Below are 21,035 nucleotides of genomic sequence, written 5' to 3'. Positions count from 1 at the left end.
ATCAACTAAATTAAGCATGTGCTGTGAATAAAACAGTTTTCACTGTCAAAGTGTCAATAACTTGGGTAGTCGGTGTGTATGATGAGTTTTAGTATGTAAATTTCTTTTGTCATACCTATTCAAATAAATCTATATCTTTGGCAAAGTCATAACAGGTGCATATATTTTCCTTAGTTTCGTCGCAAATATTCTTCATGTCGTTCAAGAAAATCTGCTGACAAATTTGTAAAATTGCTACTCCTTCTACAATAAATCACTGATACCAGAACCGATGAAAATGGGTATTCAGAAACTCATCAGTGGCAATTCTACGCTTGCCAAATGGAAAAAATGTTTTTACAAAACCCTATACACTGGTGAGATTTGTCTGACTTCAAGGAGATGATGTCCAACACTACAAATCAGAGAGAGTTGTGGGTAAAATGTTGTACAGTGCTGTACCCACAAAAGCAAATATGCAGTCGGGACTTTGAAGTTACATATACTGCATCGAGTTCACTCAGCCATCTCCTTGTACAAAACAGCACCTTTATTTACACTGCAAACGATGTTAGGGACGACAGATTTTTCTTCGGTGATGTTGAATTTTACATTGAAAAACATGTAAAAAAATCTGATTGGAAAATCACCCCATATCATGATAGTTTCCCTCCACTGACCTCAACACACTGAGCTTATACAAATACAAGTCATTATTGAGATGTAACAAAAAGAAATAAAACCAAAATAATCCACGATATAGCCCAAAATTACCCCCAGAACGTTAGCATGGGCGTCGGCATGGTCACAAGATTGCGTAAATTTAAACGACATTCAAAAAATCAACCGTAAACTGCCGCAGGCAGCTCACATAGCCTTAGCGGGAATTTGATGCTTACACACAAGTACAATGTGTTCCCACAGCTAAATACTTGTATTCAACGATGTATTTCAAGTCAAATTCTGTCGAAATATCCAAAGATAGTGACATAATTTATATCGTAGACCATGTTATGAGAGTCGTTAATTACTTCTGCCATGTTGAAATTCGATATTTTGAGCGAAAAACGCACAAAAAATTATGATCACTCGTCATTTGGATTGTACTCCAGATACAGTTCACTGTCATGCTTTCAAAATGGCTGTGTAGATAAACAAGGCTAATACGCATGTGTGGAACTAATTATGGCAGTAAATTTTGCAGCAATAGCTGCCGTTAAATGGCATAATGGCGAGGTAGGTGAATGAACTTTGGCGTTCCTGCAATAGTGGGAATTGGTGGGTGCCCTAGAGCATTCCCGCAATATCGGGAATTGGTGGTGAAAGGGTTAAGCTAGCCTTTGACATTGTTATCATCAGTAATGCCAAACTTACTTAAGTTAGTCTGTGACGTTATTATCACCATCAGTAATGCCAAACGTACTTAAGTTAGCCTTTGACATTATTAATTATTGTTATCATCATCAGCAGCAAATTGTTAAAATTGTGCCTTTGAAGGTATAAAGTTAGGTCAAAATAAGTTTATACACTTCAACTCCATTCATCCTAACAAGGTGAGCAGTCTGAAATTTGTTCAGTTAAATGGTTGTGTGGAGAAATGGTGACAATGAAAACAACAGAGCACATGATAGATTTCATTAATATAATTAATTCATGGCATCAAGAGCACTTTTTCCAATAACCCAAATTTCAAATAAATGACATTATGATAAAGGGCATTTGCCTGTAGATAAAACCAGCCAAAGTGTTTGGAGTCATTAATGTAGAAATATTATGAAATATGAATGTAGAATGATGTAATTTCGATTGGTTGCCATATCATTGGTTCAGGACATGTCACGTGTAGAGATAATTTAATGATTTACATATGTGATGATGAGGTGTACAAGTTACTTCTCACTGCCAACATAGAATAGGTAAATAGGTAATATCTTGCATTTCCTTGGTGAAAAAAGATGGCTACTAAAGTCCTGCAATAAAACAAATAATATCTGAGGATAGGTATAATTTCACCATTATTTTCTGTAATGTATCTCTACACAAGCTATCAAAGCACATAATATTGCCAACATTACTTCCATAAACAAACACAGCTTCCCAAAGTTAGTGTAGTAGTGTAACTATGTCTGTTTGTAGATGCTTTAATGTATGCCTGGCTAAAATCTTGAATTTCTTTGTTTTTTTATTGCATCTCCTGTCCTTTGTTTGCACTGCAGCATTATACTGATTTTAGCAAAGTGTGGCCTCAATACAGCAATCAGCTACCACCATCCCAACAGCTAGGAACACCAGTGTCCCAAGTACCATTACAGCAACCACAACCCAAGGTCACCATCCAATCACTTTGTAGACTGATCTCATTTTTCTAGTGTCATGCTCACTAAAATCATCAACTTTACCACATCACGTATCAGCATTCTATCATCTCTGTATATTGTATATAGTGATCTGTCTTCCTGAAAATATTGTGTTATGCACGATCTTTGGGCTTTGAATAGTCTCCATTAATTACAAGTTACCTTAACAATTAAAGATTCATTATGTGTAACTGAAAATTTATGTGACTGTGACTCGCTTGGACTTTGCGCTCTATTCACACTTTATGGTTCAAAGCATTATAAACAAATGCCAATCAGTCATCGTTAAATTTGAATACAAACAGATTATATTAATCAATAATCATACTTGTAAATATTAGAATGTCCAGAACATAATTTACATGTATGAATATTAATTAGCCTTTATATTCAATGATATGAATGACATCTCAGAATCGCGATGTATTGTGGGTCATGTGATAGGTCAAGTGGTGTTCACTTACTTAACTATGGTAAACAGTCAATAGATGAACCCACAACAATAATACGGAAGTTCTCATGTGAAACAGGTGTGTATTGATTAATTTCCTTTAACTTTTTAGCCTCCTGAAAGGGTAGACTGTAAGATACGTCGTGACGTTTCGCCCTCACCGGCCTCAAGGGGTGCTATTAAAAATGCAACAATGGGCTCTGTCTGTCCGTGTGTGCATCCGTTGGAGATCTTGTGACAGTTTTTTTTAGCACAACTGAACTGAGGTTCAGTAGTGCTATAGGGATCGCCTGGCGTCTGTGTGTGTGTGTGTGTGTGTCTGTGTGTGTGTGTCTGTGTGTGTGTGTCTGTGTGTGTGTGTGTGTGTGTGTGTGTGCGCGTGCGTGCGTGCGTGCGTGTGTGTGTGTAAACAACTTAAAGTCAAAAACCGCTGAACCGATTGCCATAATATTTGATGGGTCCATTACCTTATGTGTCTAGTTGGGAAATTGTTCAAATCAAAATGATCGCATCACAGGTGTGTGATTTGGGTAAAAAAATGTGATTTTTGGTCAAAAAACTTAAACTCAGAAACTATTGGGCAGATTGGTGCGAAATTTGGTGGGAACATTCTTAAGGGGGTGTTCATGACATGATGATTCCATCAATAATATGCAAATTAGGGCTAAAAATGTGTCTTTTCGGTTAAAAATCTATAATTCCAAAAATACTGAGCAGATTGGGCTGAAATTTAATGAGAATGCATCTAGGGATGTATGGATGAAGGAATATTAAGCATACAATGATTCCATGAGTGATATGCAAATTAGGTGTAAGAATGTTAACAGGAATAGAAAGACAAATGAATAAACATTCAAAAAATGTATGCAAATGTGCCTAGCAACATGACCACGCCCATAGCAACAGCCAAATGATACACATATATTGCGAAGATAACAGATTTATAGACAAATGAATAAAAACACAAAAATGTATGTAAATATGCCTAGCAACAAGACCACACACATAGCAACAGCCAAATGATCACGTATATTGCAAAGATAATGTCAGGAATTCATACACAAGTGAACAAAACATTCAAAAAATGTATGTAAATATTCCTAGCAACAAGACCACATCCATAGCAACAGCCAAATGATCGCATATATCGTAAAGGTAGCAACATGGTTTGATAGGCAACTGGATAGTAATTCAGCAAATGAACACCTATTGTTTGCATAGACTAGTATATGGATAAACATTTTTAAAAACTTTACAGTTGTGCTACAACGCCATTGGCGGTATTTTTTTGACAGTGTCCTTAAATATAGATTGTCAAAACTATCTTATTGGAGGGGCCCAGTAAAATGTCAACAAGATATGCAGGTTTTACCCACTCATTGAAGAACACACGCCCAAGACGTCACCTGAAACAAAAGGATGAGTTCCTTTTGACATTAATGAAATTGTCTAGAGAGTATCATGTAGATCTGGCAGATTGTTTTGGGATCAGGTCGAGTTGTAACATAATCAACATGCAGGGTTTTCACTAAAAATTAAAACAGCAGGCCAAATGTGATAAACAGGGGGCCAGCTTGCGGCCGAGGGGGGTGTGTCCCCCCTCCTTTGCCGTAGGCCAGAAACCCTAGCTTTTTGTAAACAAAAACTCTCAAACTGCATGTTTTTTGAACTTAGTTAACCCTTCTTGAATCTTTTATTTAATGTTTAACCATTACTTACATTCATTACAGTCAATCACTACAACACAAAATTCAAACAGAACAGTCTGATCTGAATATATAGGCTACTCCACCTATGTTCAGAAATCACCAAAAGTAAGCCATAATCAGGCCATTTATACTGCTGCTTCAGTAGAGGTCTTCTACACAATGAAGTTTTAGAGTCATCTCATCAATCAACATTACATCAATTGACTGTCCTGAAATACAATTGCATAACACAATTCAATTATTTGGGCCATTCACAGTGGGCAAAAACAAATTCATGAAATAAGTGTAACAACAGATTTAATTACTAGTGTAATAAAATAGATGAATTGTGATAAAAATCGTTTGTGGATAAACTTCGGAGCAAAAGTCAAAGACGTAAAATTGAAGTACATTAAATACATAGTCGTTTTTGTAATGTTAAAGCGTTTCCAGGGTGATCTGCTATTAAATACATAGTCGTTTTTGTAATGTTATATCGTTTCCAGGGTGATCTGCCATTAAATACATAGTGATATCACTAAAGGAAAATGCAGGGCCACATTTTCATCCCATGTTCTTCACCGACCCAACCTTCCCTATATGTCATTGATCAGGTAAAATATCCCCATGTGTAGAAGTCAAAAGACTGGTATATTTTGTTCACTAGCAGCAAAAATTTGAGCCACCAACTCATCTTTGTGACCTGATGTTTTCAGGTTTTATTTACGGAGGTAGTCTTTCAATGCTGGAACTTGCCACATTCTTATTCATCCTTGTCTCTGCCATGGTTGTAGTCTACACTAGATAGGAAAAACTGAAAATTAACAATATATCTAACAACAATGTTTTCAGATAGTAAATGATTATTTTATAGTAGGTGCAGCAGAACATTTCAAGGACTAACAGCAATAGATAATACTCATCATGAAGACAGAGAAGAACAATATAAATTTTGTGCTCAGCCTACTGGCATTATGATGAAAATTGTAGTTTGAAACCCATAATGACAAAACAACTTTAAAATGATTGACCTTCACTGACAGCTAGCATTTGTATACATTAATTTTTTATTGATCAAGATAATGATTTTAATAATTGAGTTTAATAAATAAATAAGAATCAAACAAATGGATGAAAGAAAAAGTTATTAAACAAATGACTAATCAAAGATGTTCAAGCAGGTCGACCCGACTGCTGATACCCACTTGGCACCACAGGAAAATGTGTGAAAAGTAATTGTTTTGCACAAGAACTTCCATGCTGACATTGACAACTGTCTATACCACTATTGACTGTTTACTGTAGTTACGTAAGTGAATGCTGTTGGTGCTCACTTGACCTTTGACATGACCCACAATACATCGCACATCTGAGATTCGTGATTCATGTATTGGTGTGTGATTTTTAGGAAATAGCCATGTTATATTAGAGAGGCTTGTCCATGACAATTATCTATTGAAATTGCTTTGTAACTAAATTTAGATTTATAATATAGTGATATGTTTGCTGATGTGTATTTTTTTTTTGGTGAGTTGATGTCAGTAGTCAGCACTGTAATAACCAGTTTTCCACATTCTCCATATTATCCATGTGTATAGTTTTACATTTTCATTATTGTTCACCATGGTAACTCATAGTGGTGTAACCAGTTCATTTGTGTTTGGACTAGGCAAAAGTTGATGGACTTCACGGCTATGCTTGCAGTTTTCAATACTTAACAACATGCTTAGTATTCTGATGGTGTCCCATTAATATCATTTTGTCACGTGTGTGTGTGTGTGTGTGTGTGTGTGTGTGTGTGCGCGTGTGCGCATATATGGGAGATGTAGTTCTAAAATAACCCAATATCATAGATGCCTAGACATATGGCCATAGATATTAAGGGATTTGTGAGGTAAACTTTACTACATTAATGGTGTAGCACTACTGAACCATATCAGTTTAGTAGTGCTCAAAGTATGGCAAAGTGTCTGTCTGTGTGTGGATGCGTGCGTGTGTGTGTGTGTGTGTGTGTGTGAACATCTTAAAAGTAAAAAAACTGCTGGACTAATTGCCATGCAACATGATGATTTCGTCAGTGATATGCAAATTAGGGCTAAAAATGTGTCTTGGTCAAAAGTCTTAATTCCAAAACTACTGTGCAGATTGGACTGAAATTCGATGGGGATGCATCTGGGGATGTATACAATAAGCATATAATGATCTCGTGAGTGATATGCAAATTAGGTGTAAACATGTGAATTTTGGTCAAAAAACTTAAATCTCAAAGTACTTTGTCAGTGAGGAGGTATGTAAAGGTAAAAAAATTGGCAAAGTGCTCGATTAAGTGCTTGATCGAGCACTTTGCAAAAAAACAACAAACTGTGTGCCAAACTGCTCAATAATGTGCTCTATCAAGCAGTTTGTTAAAAACACGAAGTGCACGTATGGCACCTCCAACGACATTGATGGGAGATCCCGTGTATATCGTCAACACCTCATATGGTACAACATGGCCGTTTTGTCTACCAACAACATGCAACCTTGTCACATGAGAAACGTGATCAGTTTTCTTTTTGAGTCAACTTCCCAGGCAATATTACAACTGTTATGGGAAGCACACCATATGTTCGTCAAGGTATGAAATAAAATACATTATGCAATGAATAACCGAACTTGTATCCCAATTAGACACATCAAAGACCCATCAAAGTAGGTTATGAGAGAACGTAATGACGATAACTGGGGATAATCATTGCAGTTTCTAAAAACAATTTATCTTTTCTCCACCAATTAGAAATGAGCGTGAATTCATTCAGTTGCGACAAATCAATGTAGTAGTAGTAAAGGTTGTTAGTCCCCGCGGACGAAGTCCGGAACGGGGACTTATGGATTGGGTTCCGTCTGTCCGTCCGTCCGTGCGTCCGTCCGCAGCCGTTTCTTGGAGATGCCTGTACCGATTTTTTTCAAACTTGGTACAGGGGCAACATGCTATGGCATACATATGCACGTCAATTTGTTTTATGATACGATCCAATATGGCTGCCTAGCAGCCATTTTGTTTGTGAATTTTCCCTGTCTAAAGCCATAACTCAGACATGCTTGAACAGATCTCATTCAGAGTTGGTATTAGGACAGTGTTCTATGGCATATATGTGCATATTCATTGTTGTCATGATACGATCCAATATGGCCGCCTGGCAGCCATTTTGTTTGTGAATTTTCATGTCCAAAGCCATAACTTAGACATGCTTGAACAGATCTCATTCAAAGTTGGTATTAGGACAGTGTTCTATGACATACATGTGCATATCCATTTTCATTGTGATACGATCCAATATGGCTGCCTGGCAGCCATTTTGTTTGCAAATTTTCCATGTCCAAAGCCATAACTCAGACATGCTTGAACAGATCTCATTCAAAGTTGGTATTAGGACAGTGTTCTATGACATACATGTGCATATCCATTTTCATTGTGATACGATCCAATATGGCTGCCTGGCAGCCATTTTGTTTGCAAATTTTCCATGTCCAAAGCCATAACTCAGACATGCTTGAACAGATCTCATTCGAAGTTGGTATTAGGACAGTGTTCTATGACATACATGTGCATATCCATTTTCGTCATGATACGATCCAATATGGCTGCCTGGCAGCCATTTTGTTTGTGAATTTTCCATGTCCAAAGCCATAACTCAGACATGCTTGAACAGATCTCATTCAGAGTTGGTATTAGGACAGTGTTCTATGACATACATTTGCATATCCATTTTCATATTGATATGATCCCCCATACCTGACCAATCCTTTATTGTTGTAGGCATGTTCCATGTCCGACAAGCAGACACAACATATAAAGTCTGTTTGATTTAGGTTCACAAGTGTTGTGCTAATTCCTTAAAACCCAATCATAGCGGGGACTATGTCATTCTCAATGGCTTGTTTATTATAGTGACATGTGATATACATTTTATAAATTGGCAATAACAATATCAGAAAGCAAACACATCACCCAGCCCACCGGGCTTATTAGTCACTACAAAACTGAATTACTCGTTTAAAGCACTTAAAAAAAGGGGTGCAAAGAGGACAGTCATAACAAGTAAGGAAAAGTAACATACTACATTGTTATATAAAGATGATTACACCTTCTGGTGTAAGCTTTGTGAATAAATTTACAAGTTGCTCTAGGCATATTGATCATTATAAAGTTCCATTTCTCAGTCTCATTAAAGTTTACAAAATTTGGATTAGACTCAAGTATAATATTGTAAAAATGTATTCTTAAATCCTGATAGAATGAACAGTGAAATAAAAAGTGAGATTCATCCTCAATTGAATCTGCATTACATAACACACAGAGGCGAGCATGTAACACCTCGCCCCTAAAACGACCTGTTTCAATCCTGAGTGGAAGTATTCCTATTCGTAACTGAACAAAAAGAGAACGTTCAGCTCTCGACAAATCTAAATCTAATGAATGAATGTAATACTCTGTTTGGCTTCGGAACATTGTCAAGTAATAAGTAGAATCATAACTTAAGAAGATTCAGAAAAATCATAACGGTAAAAATGTTCATTTCGTGATGAACAATTATTTGACCCATGGTTGTGTTTTAGCGCGGCTATTTGACAATGTTTTATCATGTTTGCAATGAGACTGCACAACAAGAAAACGGAAACACAACATATTTTTTAGCTGTGCAATGTAATATTTCACTGTGAAGGCAATGGGAGGAAGACGCGAGTAAGATCTACAAAGAGCCAAATGAAACACAGATCACTCACGAATTCAAGAAAATGTACATGTTACCGTACTGACCCAGGTTAGCACCGTGGCCAGATTTAACCCGCCCACACCCTCAACTGGCAGTTAACCACGTACCCTATTTTTGTTGAGGTTAAAACCATGTCTAATATTTACTGTGTTGCAAATGCAAACAAAACAGACTGATAAAAATAAATGTATCTCTGACGATACATAATAGTTCCAGGGAACTAGGAGTGTTGGATGTCTGGAAACAACATAATAATTAAGTGCACAAAAATGAAACAAATAATATGTTCTGAATGACTGACATGTCACAGTAAAGTAAATTGTAACAATTTCAGAATGTAATGTAATGTAGCCACACATTGAAATCGATAGGATTGGCAACCATTGCAATGTAAAGTCTACTTACTAAGTGTGTCATGGTTCATCATACTAAATTTTATGCTTCTCCAATATTGTGAACTCCTTAATATTTATGATAGCATAATTGAATTATGAAAAATTCTGAGAATAACAAGAAGACAAAATTGACATTGGTGTGCACGAGTGTCTCTGTTTGACAAAGAGAGATGATGCAGAACCATTCCACAGGATGTATCATCCCACTGTAGATAGCTATACAATCACCGGTCGTACAATTTGAGCTTTGGATTCGTCATCTGAATTTAAGCATATTTAGTGTGAAATAAATTAAACTTTGACCTCTAAGGTTAGTTATACTATTTGATCTAATTTATTTTTAAGTTATTTAAAACAAAATTTGTAATAAAAATGTGAAAGAAAAACGTCAATTATGTTATGAAGTTTGAGCTAAAAATTACTGAATACGTTCATTACTTAGGTCCCAAACGTAAACAGAAGTCGAGCACATGGCCAGCCATGGCTGTGCATGATATGTGAAGATGTACACATCACTCGATATCTCTATTCAACTTCGGCATTTAGGAATGGTCTATGCTAATGAGTATGGATATGTTGTGTGTGTGTGTGTGTCAAACTTTGTATGGCCAGCAAGGTGGGTTCTGATGCTTGAAACAACACAAATTTTTAGTTTATTTTCATAATCTGTGCCAAATTTGGTGTCTACCTCATGTGTGGTCTATACTTCATACATATTTCAAAACACATTCAAGTACCCATGATCGTTACTATGAACGATTTATCCGTTATTGTGGACTTGCCAGTCTTAAGATGAACAAATACATGGTCGAGAGGGAGGGTGGGGTGGGCTGTTTACCGCAACTATTCTAAAAATAGACATTGTCTGAACCAAAGCACTGGGCATTTGCCCATGTAAGGGCGCTAACGTGACGAAATACGGTACTTTTAGAAAATAAAATAATGCTGTTTTTTCAGTTTAAAAAAAGACACAAAATCCTCAGTTACAAACAGCAACTTTTGATATCACTTTTGACCATGTGTTCCGTGTGGCGCATGATTGACTCAAAAACCCGAGAGTTTTGGTTCAGGAATGGTGTGTCTGATGAGCAAGACACATGTTTCATATAGTATTCAATAAAAAAGTTTTAGGCAAATCCTATCCATTATCAGATTTGCTATTTACCTCAAGACTTGGTTTTGCACGTTGCTTGCCACTCGCTGTAGTTCGACTGCTCATAATTCCGTGTCAAAATCAGAAGATTTCGTTGGGTAATTTCACCGTAACACTGTACTGGATGTGGATGTTGGAAATTTCGCATATAGATTATTTATTTCATAGTCCATGAGTGTCTGTATGAAAGTATGAGAATGTTTGAAAGTTCATAAATTTGGTTAGTGAGTGGACTGTCTGTACACCACATGCTGACATTTACTACTGTCTGTACACCACAAACATGACATGCTGACATTGACTACTGTCTGTACACTACAAACATGACATGCTGACATTTACTACTGTCTCTACACTACAAACATGACATACTGACATTGACTACTGTCTCTACACTACAAACATGACATGCTGACATTGACTACTGTCTGTACACTACAAACATGACATGCTGACATTTACTACTGTCTGTACACCACAAACATGACATGCTGACATTGACTACTGTCTCTACACTACAAACATGACATGCTGACATTGACTACTGTCTGTACACTACAAACATGACATGCTGACATTTACTACTGTCTGTACACCACAAATTATTTAGTGTTTGATAAATTTCGTAGTAATTTAAAAACTTCAAATTGAGATTACATATTTACAAATATGTAAGGGTCACATCAAGCATATCTGTAGTTGATAGTTTTGAAAGAGTTGTTGATATTTTTCACGGATAGTCTGCCAAATGTTATGGTTAGTTTGAAGTATATAACAACTTACTGTGATAAATTGAATCAGTTAAATAGTTGTATGCAGTATTGTACTGTTTCTGTCAACACAAACTTAAAATGCCAAAGATAGTAAGTGTGATGATAACATCAAAAGGGTGGTGTAGTAATGTCACTTTTAATAATGTCAGAAAGTCCTGAGATATTGGTAGCAGTGAGATAGTGGTAGTAGAGATACGTATAATAAGAACAATAAATCAGTTTGTTAGTTCAAATGGATTACAAAGGTTGTAAGTAAATGGATAACCAGTTCAAATTTGAAGTGTGTTAGTGTGAAAGTGTAGTTTTATCACACACTGATAACAACCATTTCAAGTGTTAATTATAGTGTGAAAGTGTAGTTTTGTCACACTGTGATCACAACTATTTGAAGTGTTATAGTGTGATAGTGTAGTTTTATCACACTGATAACCATTTCAAGTGTTAATTATAGTGTGATAGTGTAGTTTTATCACACTGATAACAACCATTTCAAGTGTTAATTATAGTGTGATAGTGTAGTTTTTTCACACTGATAACAACTATTTCAAGTGTTAATTATAGTGTGGCATTTGTAATTTAGTCAAATGTGGACAAAAGCTGTTATACCGTAATTGTGTAGTTTAGAAATGCAACAGGGACATCATCAGATGTATGCAATGTTTCGATATTAATTCCTTGGGTTAAGGTTGTGTAGGCTGTCACATACAAATGATAGAATTTGTTCATTCATTCATTCATTCATTCATTCATTCATTCATTCATTCATTCATTCATTCATTCATTTGCCATTCATCCATCCATCTGTATTCTGTACATATTCTAACTAACATGATGCCTGATCTTTTTAGCACTTCCTGTGTGCATGTGACTCAGCTTGCCTCTGCTAATGCTACTAACCAGCTACACAATTCAGTGATTGTTACCTAACTTGTATAGATGTCATCCAATGAAATGTTGATAGGTGAAGTTTCATTCTTACCAGATGTGTTTTGACAGCACTAGTTATGAGTGACATTTGTTCCAATTAATTGGTTTCTAGCATACCTGAAGTGATTTAATGAAATTTGAAATTTGCATTCTTAAGACTAATTACCAAAAATTATTAATTATGCAAATTACTTGGTGAAATTAAAAGCTATGCTAACAGGCTTTATAGGATATTTGTGCTTTATTATGGTTGATGTACATACCAAATTATATGGAATTATGCAAATTATTCATTAAAGCTATAAACTACAATGTACATCAACAATCTTTATAGGACATATGTACTTTGTTAATAAATCAATTCTTTATTCAGTACTATGGCCACTGACCTTATGTACAAACGTTTACAATTGTCATATCAGACACTAGAAAGCTAAAGTCATACAGAATGATAAGTATATAGATAATACTTTGTTATGATTAATGTATGTATGTACTATTTATATTAAAATTGAAGTATGCGGTCCTAATTACTCAAACCATTAATTATGCAAATGACTTATTAATGTTCATTGGATGTTTACCAAAATCTAATCAGTTCTTTTCATTAGCACATGGAAGATGAGTAGCAAGTTTCATTAGTTTGTGAGATATCGTGTCCACAGACAGACAGAAGCATAACATAACCTCCCCTTAAGGGAGATAAAATCTGCTAGACTGATTGCCTTGGTATTTGGTAGGGACATTTCTTTGGGTGTAAAGATGAAAAATTGTTCAAATGAAAGTGATCAGATCAGTGAAATAGAAGTTACATGTCTAAAAGAGTGATAGTTCATCTGATTTCCTTTTCAGTATAACTTCTCAGGTATGCAATAAAATCACTCTGTCAAAGTCTATTGTCACTCGCAGTTGAAAGTCCACAACACTGCAAAAACACTTATATCTTACATTTTACAAAATGTAACTTTGTTACAGTAAATGGTACATAATGAAACTTCACATTTCATACAGTTCATTATAGAAGTCTTTTAAGTCTTTCCAATTGATGAATTTTATTTTTATAATTATCTTGGCATATTTTTATAATTATCTTGGCATATTTCTTTGTAATGAATTCATTCTGAAGATGGTTATGGTACAACTATGTTGATATATAGTTAGTATAAACGGGAAAATCAACCTGGAGTGATTTACACCTCACACTATCCTCAGACATACTAAAGGATATACATGTACACATCACATTACAACACTGCAGTCTTAGATGTACACATCACATTACATTTAATAACATTATAACACTGCAGTCTTAGATGTATACATAACATTACATATGTTAACATTACAACACTGCAGTCTTAGATGTACACATCACATTACATATGTTAACATTACAACACTGCAGTCTTAGATGTATACATAACATTACATTTAATAACATAACACTGCAGTCTTAGATGTATACATAACATTACATATGTTAACATTACAACACTGCAGTCTTAGATGTACACATCACATTACATATGTTAACATTACAACACTGCAGTCTTAGATGTATACATCACATTACATATGTTAACATTACAACATTGCAGTATTAGATGTATACATCATATTACATATGTTAACATTACAACACTGCAGTCTTAGATGTACACATCACATTACATATGTTAACATTACAACACTGCAGTCTTAGATGTATACATAACATTACATATGTTAACATTACAACATTGCAGTCTTAGATGTATACATAACTTTACATATGTTAACATTACAACACTGCAGTCTTAGATGTATATATCACATTACATATGTTAACATTACAACACTGCAGTCTTAGATGTACACATCACATTACATATGTTAACATTACAACACTGCAGTCTTAGATGTATACATAACTTTACATATGTTAACATTACAACACTGCAGTCTTAGATGTATACATCACATTACATATGTTAACATTACAACACTGCAGTCTTAGATGTATACATCACATTACATTTAATAACATTACAACACTGCAGTCTTAGATGTATACATCACATTACATATGTTAACATTACAACACTGCAGTCTTAGATGTATACATCACATTACATTTAATAACATTACAACACTGCAGTCTTAGATGTATACATCACTTTACATATGTTAACATTACAACACTGCAGTCTTAGATGTATACATCACATTACATATGTTAACATTACAACACTGCAGTCTTAGATGTATACATCACATTACATTTAATAACATTACAACACTGCAGTCTTAGATGTATACATCACATTACATTTAATAACATTACAACACTGCAGTCTTAGATGTATACATCACATTACATTTAATAACATTACAACACTGCAGTCTTAGATGTACACATCACATTACATATGTTAACATTACAACATTGCAGTCTTAGATGTACACATCACATTACATATGTTAACATTACAACACTGCAGTCTTAGATGTATACATCACATTATGTATAATAACATTACAACACTACAGTCTTAGATGTATACATCACATTACATATGTTAACATAACACTGCAGTCTTAGATGTATACATCACATTACATATGTTAACATTACAACACTGCAGTCTTAGATGTATACATCACATTACATATGTTAACATTACAACACTGCAGTCTTAGATGTATACATCACATTACATATGTTAACATTACAACACTGCAGTCTTAGATGTATACATCACATTATGTATAATAACATTACAACACTGCAGTCTTAGATGTATACATCACATTACATTTAATAACATTACAACACTGCAGTCTTAGATGTATACATCACATTACATATGTTAACATTACAACACTGCAGTCTCAGATGTATACATCACATTATGTATAATAACATTACAACACTACAGTCTTAGATGTATACATCACATTACATATGTTAACATAACACTGCAGTCTTAGATGTATACATCACATTACATATGTTAACATTACAACACTGCAGTCTTAGATGTATACATCACATTACATTTAATAACATTACAACACTGCAGTCTTAGATGTATACATCACTTTACATATGTTAACATTACAACACTGCAGTCTTAGATGTATACATCACATTACATATGTTAACATTACAACACTGCAGTCTTAGATGTATACATCACATTACATTTAATAACATTACAACACTGCAGTCTTAGATGTATACATCACATTACATTTAATAACATTACAACACTGCAGTCTTAGATGTACACATCACATTACATATGTTAACATTACAACATTGCAGTCTTAGATGTACACATCACATTATGTATGTTAACATTACAACACTGCAGTCTTAGATGTACACATCACATTACATATGTTAACATTACAACACTGCAGTCTTAGATGTATACATCACATTACATATGTTAACATTACACTGCAGTCTTAGATGTACACATCACATTACATATGTTAACATTACAACACTGCAGTCTTAGATGTACACATCACATTACATATGTTAACATTACAACACTGCAGTCTTAGATGTACACATCACATTACATATGTTAACATTACAACACTGCAGTCTTAGATGTATACGTCACATTATGTATGTTAACATTACAACACTGTAGTCTTACATATTTACATCACATTACATGTGGTAATATTACAGCACTACACTGTTACAATCTACACATCCTTTACATTTGATATAATGCCACAACAGTAATTTAATACATTACCAAGTACACATGACACCACAGGAGGTGACTATCCCATTCATATCTTCTAGTCAGATTTATTATTGAACTGTCAAACGTAAAATGGTGATGTGAAGGTGTAATATTGTATCATGTCTATACTTTGATTTCAGTTAATGAGATATGTTGATTATTTGTGATGTAGGTCCAATTAGCAACTGGTCAGCAGGTACCAGTCTCCGCTGCACAACTTCAACAGATATCAGCCCAGGACTTGCAGCAATTACAACAGTTACAACAACAAAATCCAAATTTGCAACAGTATGTGCTCTTTCAGCCGGGGCAGGTAATGTAAAATACAGATATGTATATATTACAACATTGCAGTCTTAGATGTATACATCACATTTTATATGTTAACATTACAACACTGCAGTCTTAGATGTATACATCACATTATATATATTTATACATGTATATATATGCACCGATTGCCTTGATATTTGATATATTACCTTGATATATATATATATATATATATATATATATATATATATATATATATATATATATATATATATATATATATATATATCTGGTGTGTACACTTATTAGATTGCAAGTCTCAACTATCTAGAGTAGTTACAAACTTTCTCCAGTTATTATCAAACAACATAGATATGTCTTTTGTCATGTTTTAGAAGTCTTCCTTTCACTCTCCTCTTCCTAATTGTTGATGTGTGTATATTCTTTGAAATTCTTTGCTGTTTGAGTATGTCAAATTATTCAATATCTTTCTTTCTCCATATCTCCCTACGTTCTTATTCTTATCACACATTAGCCTTAACTATGATCACTAGTTGATAATTGTAAATGGTACATTAGCCTTAAGTTTAATCAGTTGTTGATAATTAGCACAACTGAACTGATAGGTTTCAGTAGTGCTATAGGCATGGCTAAGCATCTGTCTGTCTGTCTGTTTCTGTTTCTGTGTGTGTGTGTGTGTGTGTGTGTGTGTGTGTGTGTGTGTGTGTGTGTGTGTGTGTGTGTGTGTGTGTGTGTGTGTGTGTGTGTGTGTGACTGACTTGAAGTAAAAAACTGCTGGACCGATTGCCATGATATTTGGATATATTACCTTGAGTGTCTAGTTGAGAAATTGTTAACAAATCAAAATAATCTTATCATTGGTTTGTGATTTGGGTAAAAAAATGTAGTTTTTGGTGAAAATACTTACGTCAAAGTAAACAACAGATAGTAGAGAATATATCAAAGTTAACAGATAGTAGAGAATATATCAAAGTAAACAACAGATAGTAGAGAATATATCAAAGTTAACAGATAATAGAGAATATATCAAAGTTAACAGATAGTAGAGATATATCAAAGTTAACAGATAATGGAGAATATATCAAAGTTAACAGATAATGGAGAATATATCAAAGTTAACAGATAATAGAGAATATATCAAAGTTAACAGATGGTAGAGAATATATCAAAGTTAACAAAAGATAGAGAATATATCAAAGTTAACAGATGGTAGAGAATATATCAAAGTTAACAACAGATAGAGAATATATCAAAGTTAACAGATAATAGAGAATATATCAAAGTTAACAGATAATAGAGAATATATCAAAGTTAACAGATCATAGAGAATATATCAAAGTTAACAGATAGTAGAGAATATATCAAAGTTAACAGATCATAGAGAATATATCAAAGTTAACAGATAATAGAGAATATATCAAAGTTAACAGATAGTAGAGAATATATCAAAGTTAACAAAAGATAGTAGAGAATATATCAAAGTTAACAATAGATAGTAGAGAATATATCAAAGTTAAAAGATAATATAGAATATATCAAAGTTAACAGATAATAGAGAATATATCAAAGTTAACAGATAATAGAGAATATATCAAAGTTAACAGATAATAGAGAATATATCAAAGTTAACAACAGATAGTAGAGAATATATCAAAGTTAACAGATAATATAGAATATATCAAAGTTAACAGATAATGGAGAATATATCAAAGTTAACAGATAGTAGAGAATATATCAAAGTTAACAACAGATAGTAGAGAATATATCAAAGTTAACAGATAATGGAGAATATATCAAAGTTAACAGATAATAGAGAATATATCAAAGTTAACAGATAATGGAGAATATATCAAAGTTAACAGATAATAGAGAATATATCAAAGTTAACAGATAATAGAGAATATATCAAAGTTAACAGATAATGGAGAATATATCAAAGTTAACAGATAATAGAGAATATATCAAAGTTAACAGATAATAGAGAATATATCAAAGTTAACAGATAATAGAGAATATATCAAAGTTAACAGATAATAGAGAATATATCAAAGTTAACAGATGGTAGAGAATATATCAAAGTTAACAAAAGATAGAGAATATATCAAAGTTAACAGATGGTAGAGAATATATCAAAGTTAACAACAGATAGAGAATATATCAAAGTTAACAGATAATAGAGAATATATCAAAGTTAACAGATAATAGAGAATATATCAAAGTTAACAGATCATAGAGAATATATCAAAGTTAACAGATAGTAGAGAATATATCAAAGTTAACAGATCATAGAGAATATATCAAAGTTAACAGATAATAGAGAATATATCAAAGTTAACAGATAGTAGAGAATATATCAAAGTTAACAAAAGATAGTAGAGAATATATCAAAGTTAACAATAGATAGTAGAGAATATATCAAAGTTAAAAGATAATATAGAATATATCAAAGTTAACAGATAATAGAGAATATATCAAAGTTAACAGATAATAGAGAATATATCAAAGTTAACAGATAATAGAGAATATATCAAAGTTAACAACAGATAGTAGAGAATATATCAAAGTTAACAGATAATATAGAATATATCAAAGTTAACAGATAATGGAGAATATATCAAAGTTAACAGATAGTAGAGAATATATCAAAGTTAACAACAGATAGTAGAGAATATATCAAAGTTAACAGATAATGGAGAATATATCAAAGTTAACAGATAATAGAGAATATATCAAAGTTAACAGATAATGGAGAATATATCAAAGTTAACAGATAATAGAGAATATATCAAAGTTAACAGATAATAGAGAATATATCAAAGTTAACAGATAATGGAGAATATATCAAAGTTAACAGATAATAGAGAATATATCAAAGTTAACAGATAATAGAGAATATATCAAAGTTAACAGATAATAGAGAATATATCAAAGTTAACAGATAATAGAGAATATATCAAAGTTAACAACAGATAATAGAGAATATATCAAAGTAAACAACAGATAGTAGAGAATATATCAAAGTTAACAGATAATAGAGAATATATCAAAGTTAACAGATAGTAGAGATATATCAAAGTTAACAGATAATGGAGAATATATCAAAGTTAACAGATAATGGAGAATATATCAAAGTTAACAGATAATAGAGAATATATCAAAGTTAACAGATGGTAGAGAATATATCAAAGTTAACAAAAGATAGAGAATATATCAAAGTTAACAGATGGTAGAGAATATATCAAAGTTAACAACAGATAGAGAATATATCAAAGTTAACAGATAGTAGAGAATATATCAAAGTTAACAGATAATAGAGAATATATCAAAGTTAACAGATAATAGAGAATATATCAAAGTTAACAGATAGTAGAGAATATATCAAAGTTAACAAAAGATAGTAGAGAATATATCAAAGTTAACAATAGATAGTAGAGAATATATCAAAGTTAAAAGATAATATAGAATATATCAAAGTTAACAGATAATAGAGAATATATCAAAGTTAACAGATAATAGAGAATATATCAAAGTTAACAGATAATAGAGAATATATCAAAGTTAACAACAGATAGTAGAGAATATATCAAAGTTAACAGATAATATAGAATATATCAAAGATAACAGATAATGGAGAATATATCAAAGTTAACAGATAGTAGAGAATATATCAAAGTTAACAACAGATAGTAGAGAATATATCAAAGTTAACAGATAATGGAGAATATATCAAAGTTAACAGATAATAGAGAATATATCAAAGTTAACAGATAATGGAGAATATATCAAAGTTAACAGATAATAGAGAATATATCAAAGTTAACAGATAATAGAGAATATATGAAAGTTAACAGATAATGGAGAATATATCAAAGTTAACAGATAATAGAGAATATATCAAAGTTAACAGATAATAGAGAATATATCAAAGTTAACAGATAATAGAGAATATATCAAAGTTAACAGATAATAGAGAATATATCAAAGTTAACAACAGATAATAGAGAATATATCAAAGTTAACAGAAGATAATAGAGAATATATCAAAGTTAACAGATAGTAGAGAATATATCAAAGTAAACAACAGATAGTAGAGAATATATCAAAGTTAACAACAGATAATAGAGAATATATCAAAGTTAACAGATAATGGAGAATATATCAAAGTTAACAGATAATAGAGAATATATCAAAGTTAACAGATAGTAGAGAATATATCAAAGTAAACAACAGATAGTAGAGAATATATCAAAGTTAACAGATAATGGAGAATATATCAAAGTTAACAGATAATAGAGAATATATCAAAGTTAACAGATAATAGAGAATATATCAAAGTTAACAGATAATATAGAATATATCAAAGTTAACAGATAATAGAGAATATATCAAAGTTAACAGATAGTAGAGAATATATCAAAGTTAACAGATAGTAGAGAATATATCAAAGTTAACAACAGATAGTAGAGAATATATCAAAGTTAACAGATAATAGAGAATATATCAAAGTTAACA

The 21,035-nt window shown here is 32.6% G+C and overlaps 1 protein-coding gene across 1 annotated transcript in view; it reads left to right on the top strand.

Annotated features, from left to right (window-relative positions):
* LOC144444629 (POU domain, class 2, transcription factor 1-like) overlaps positions 1–21,035 on the top strand; it is a 66,660-nt gene that overhangs the window by 30,571 nt on the left and 15,054 nt on the right. Inside the window, exons 5-6 of the mRNA XM_078134123.1 lie at positions 2,196–2,306; positions 16,402–16,542. Coding sequence (XP_077990249.1) covers positions 2,196–2,306; positions 16,402–16,542 — 252 coding nt within the window. The remainder of the gene's footprint in view (positions 1–2,195; positions 2,307–16,401; positions 16,543–21,035) is intronic.

This window comes from Glandiceps talaboti, chromosome 13, assembly GCF_964340395.1.
Source record: "Glandiceps talaboti chromosome 13, keGlaTala1.1, whole genome shotgun sequence".
Lineage (NCBI taxonomy): Eukaryota > Metazoa > Hemichordata > Enteropneusta > Spengelidae > Glandiceps > Glandiceps talaboti.
Note: the sequence above shows the minus strand (reverse complement) of the source record. Positions and strands in the feature narration are given on the sequence as shown.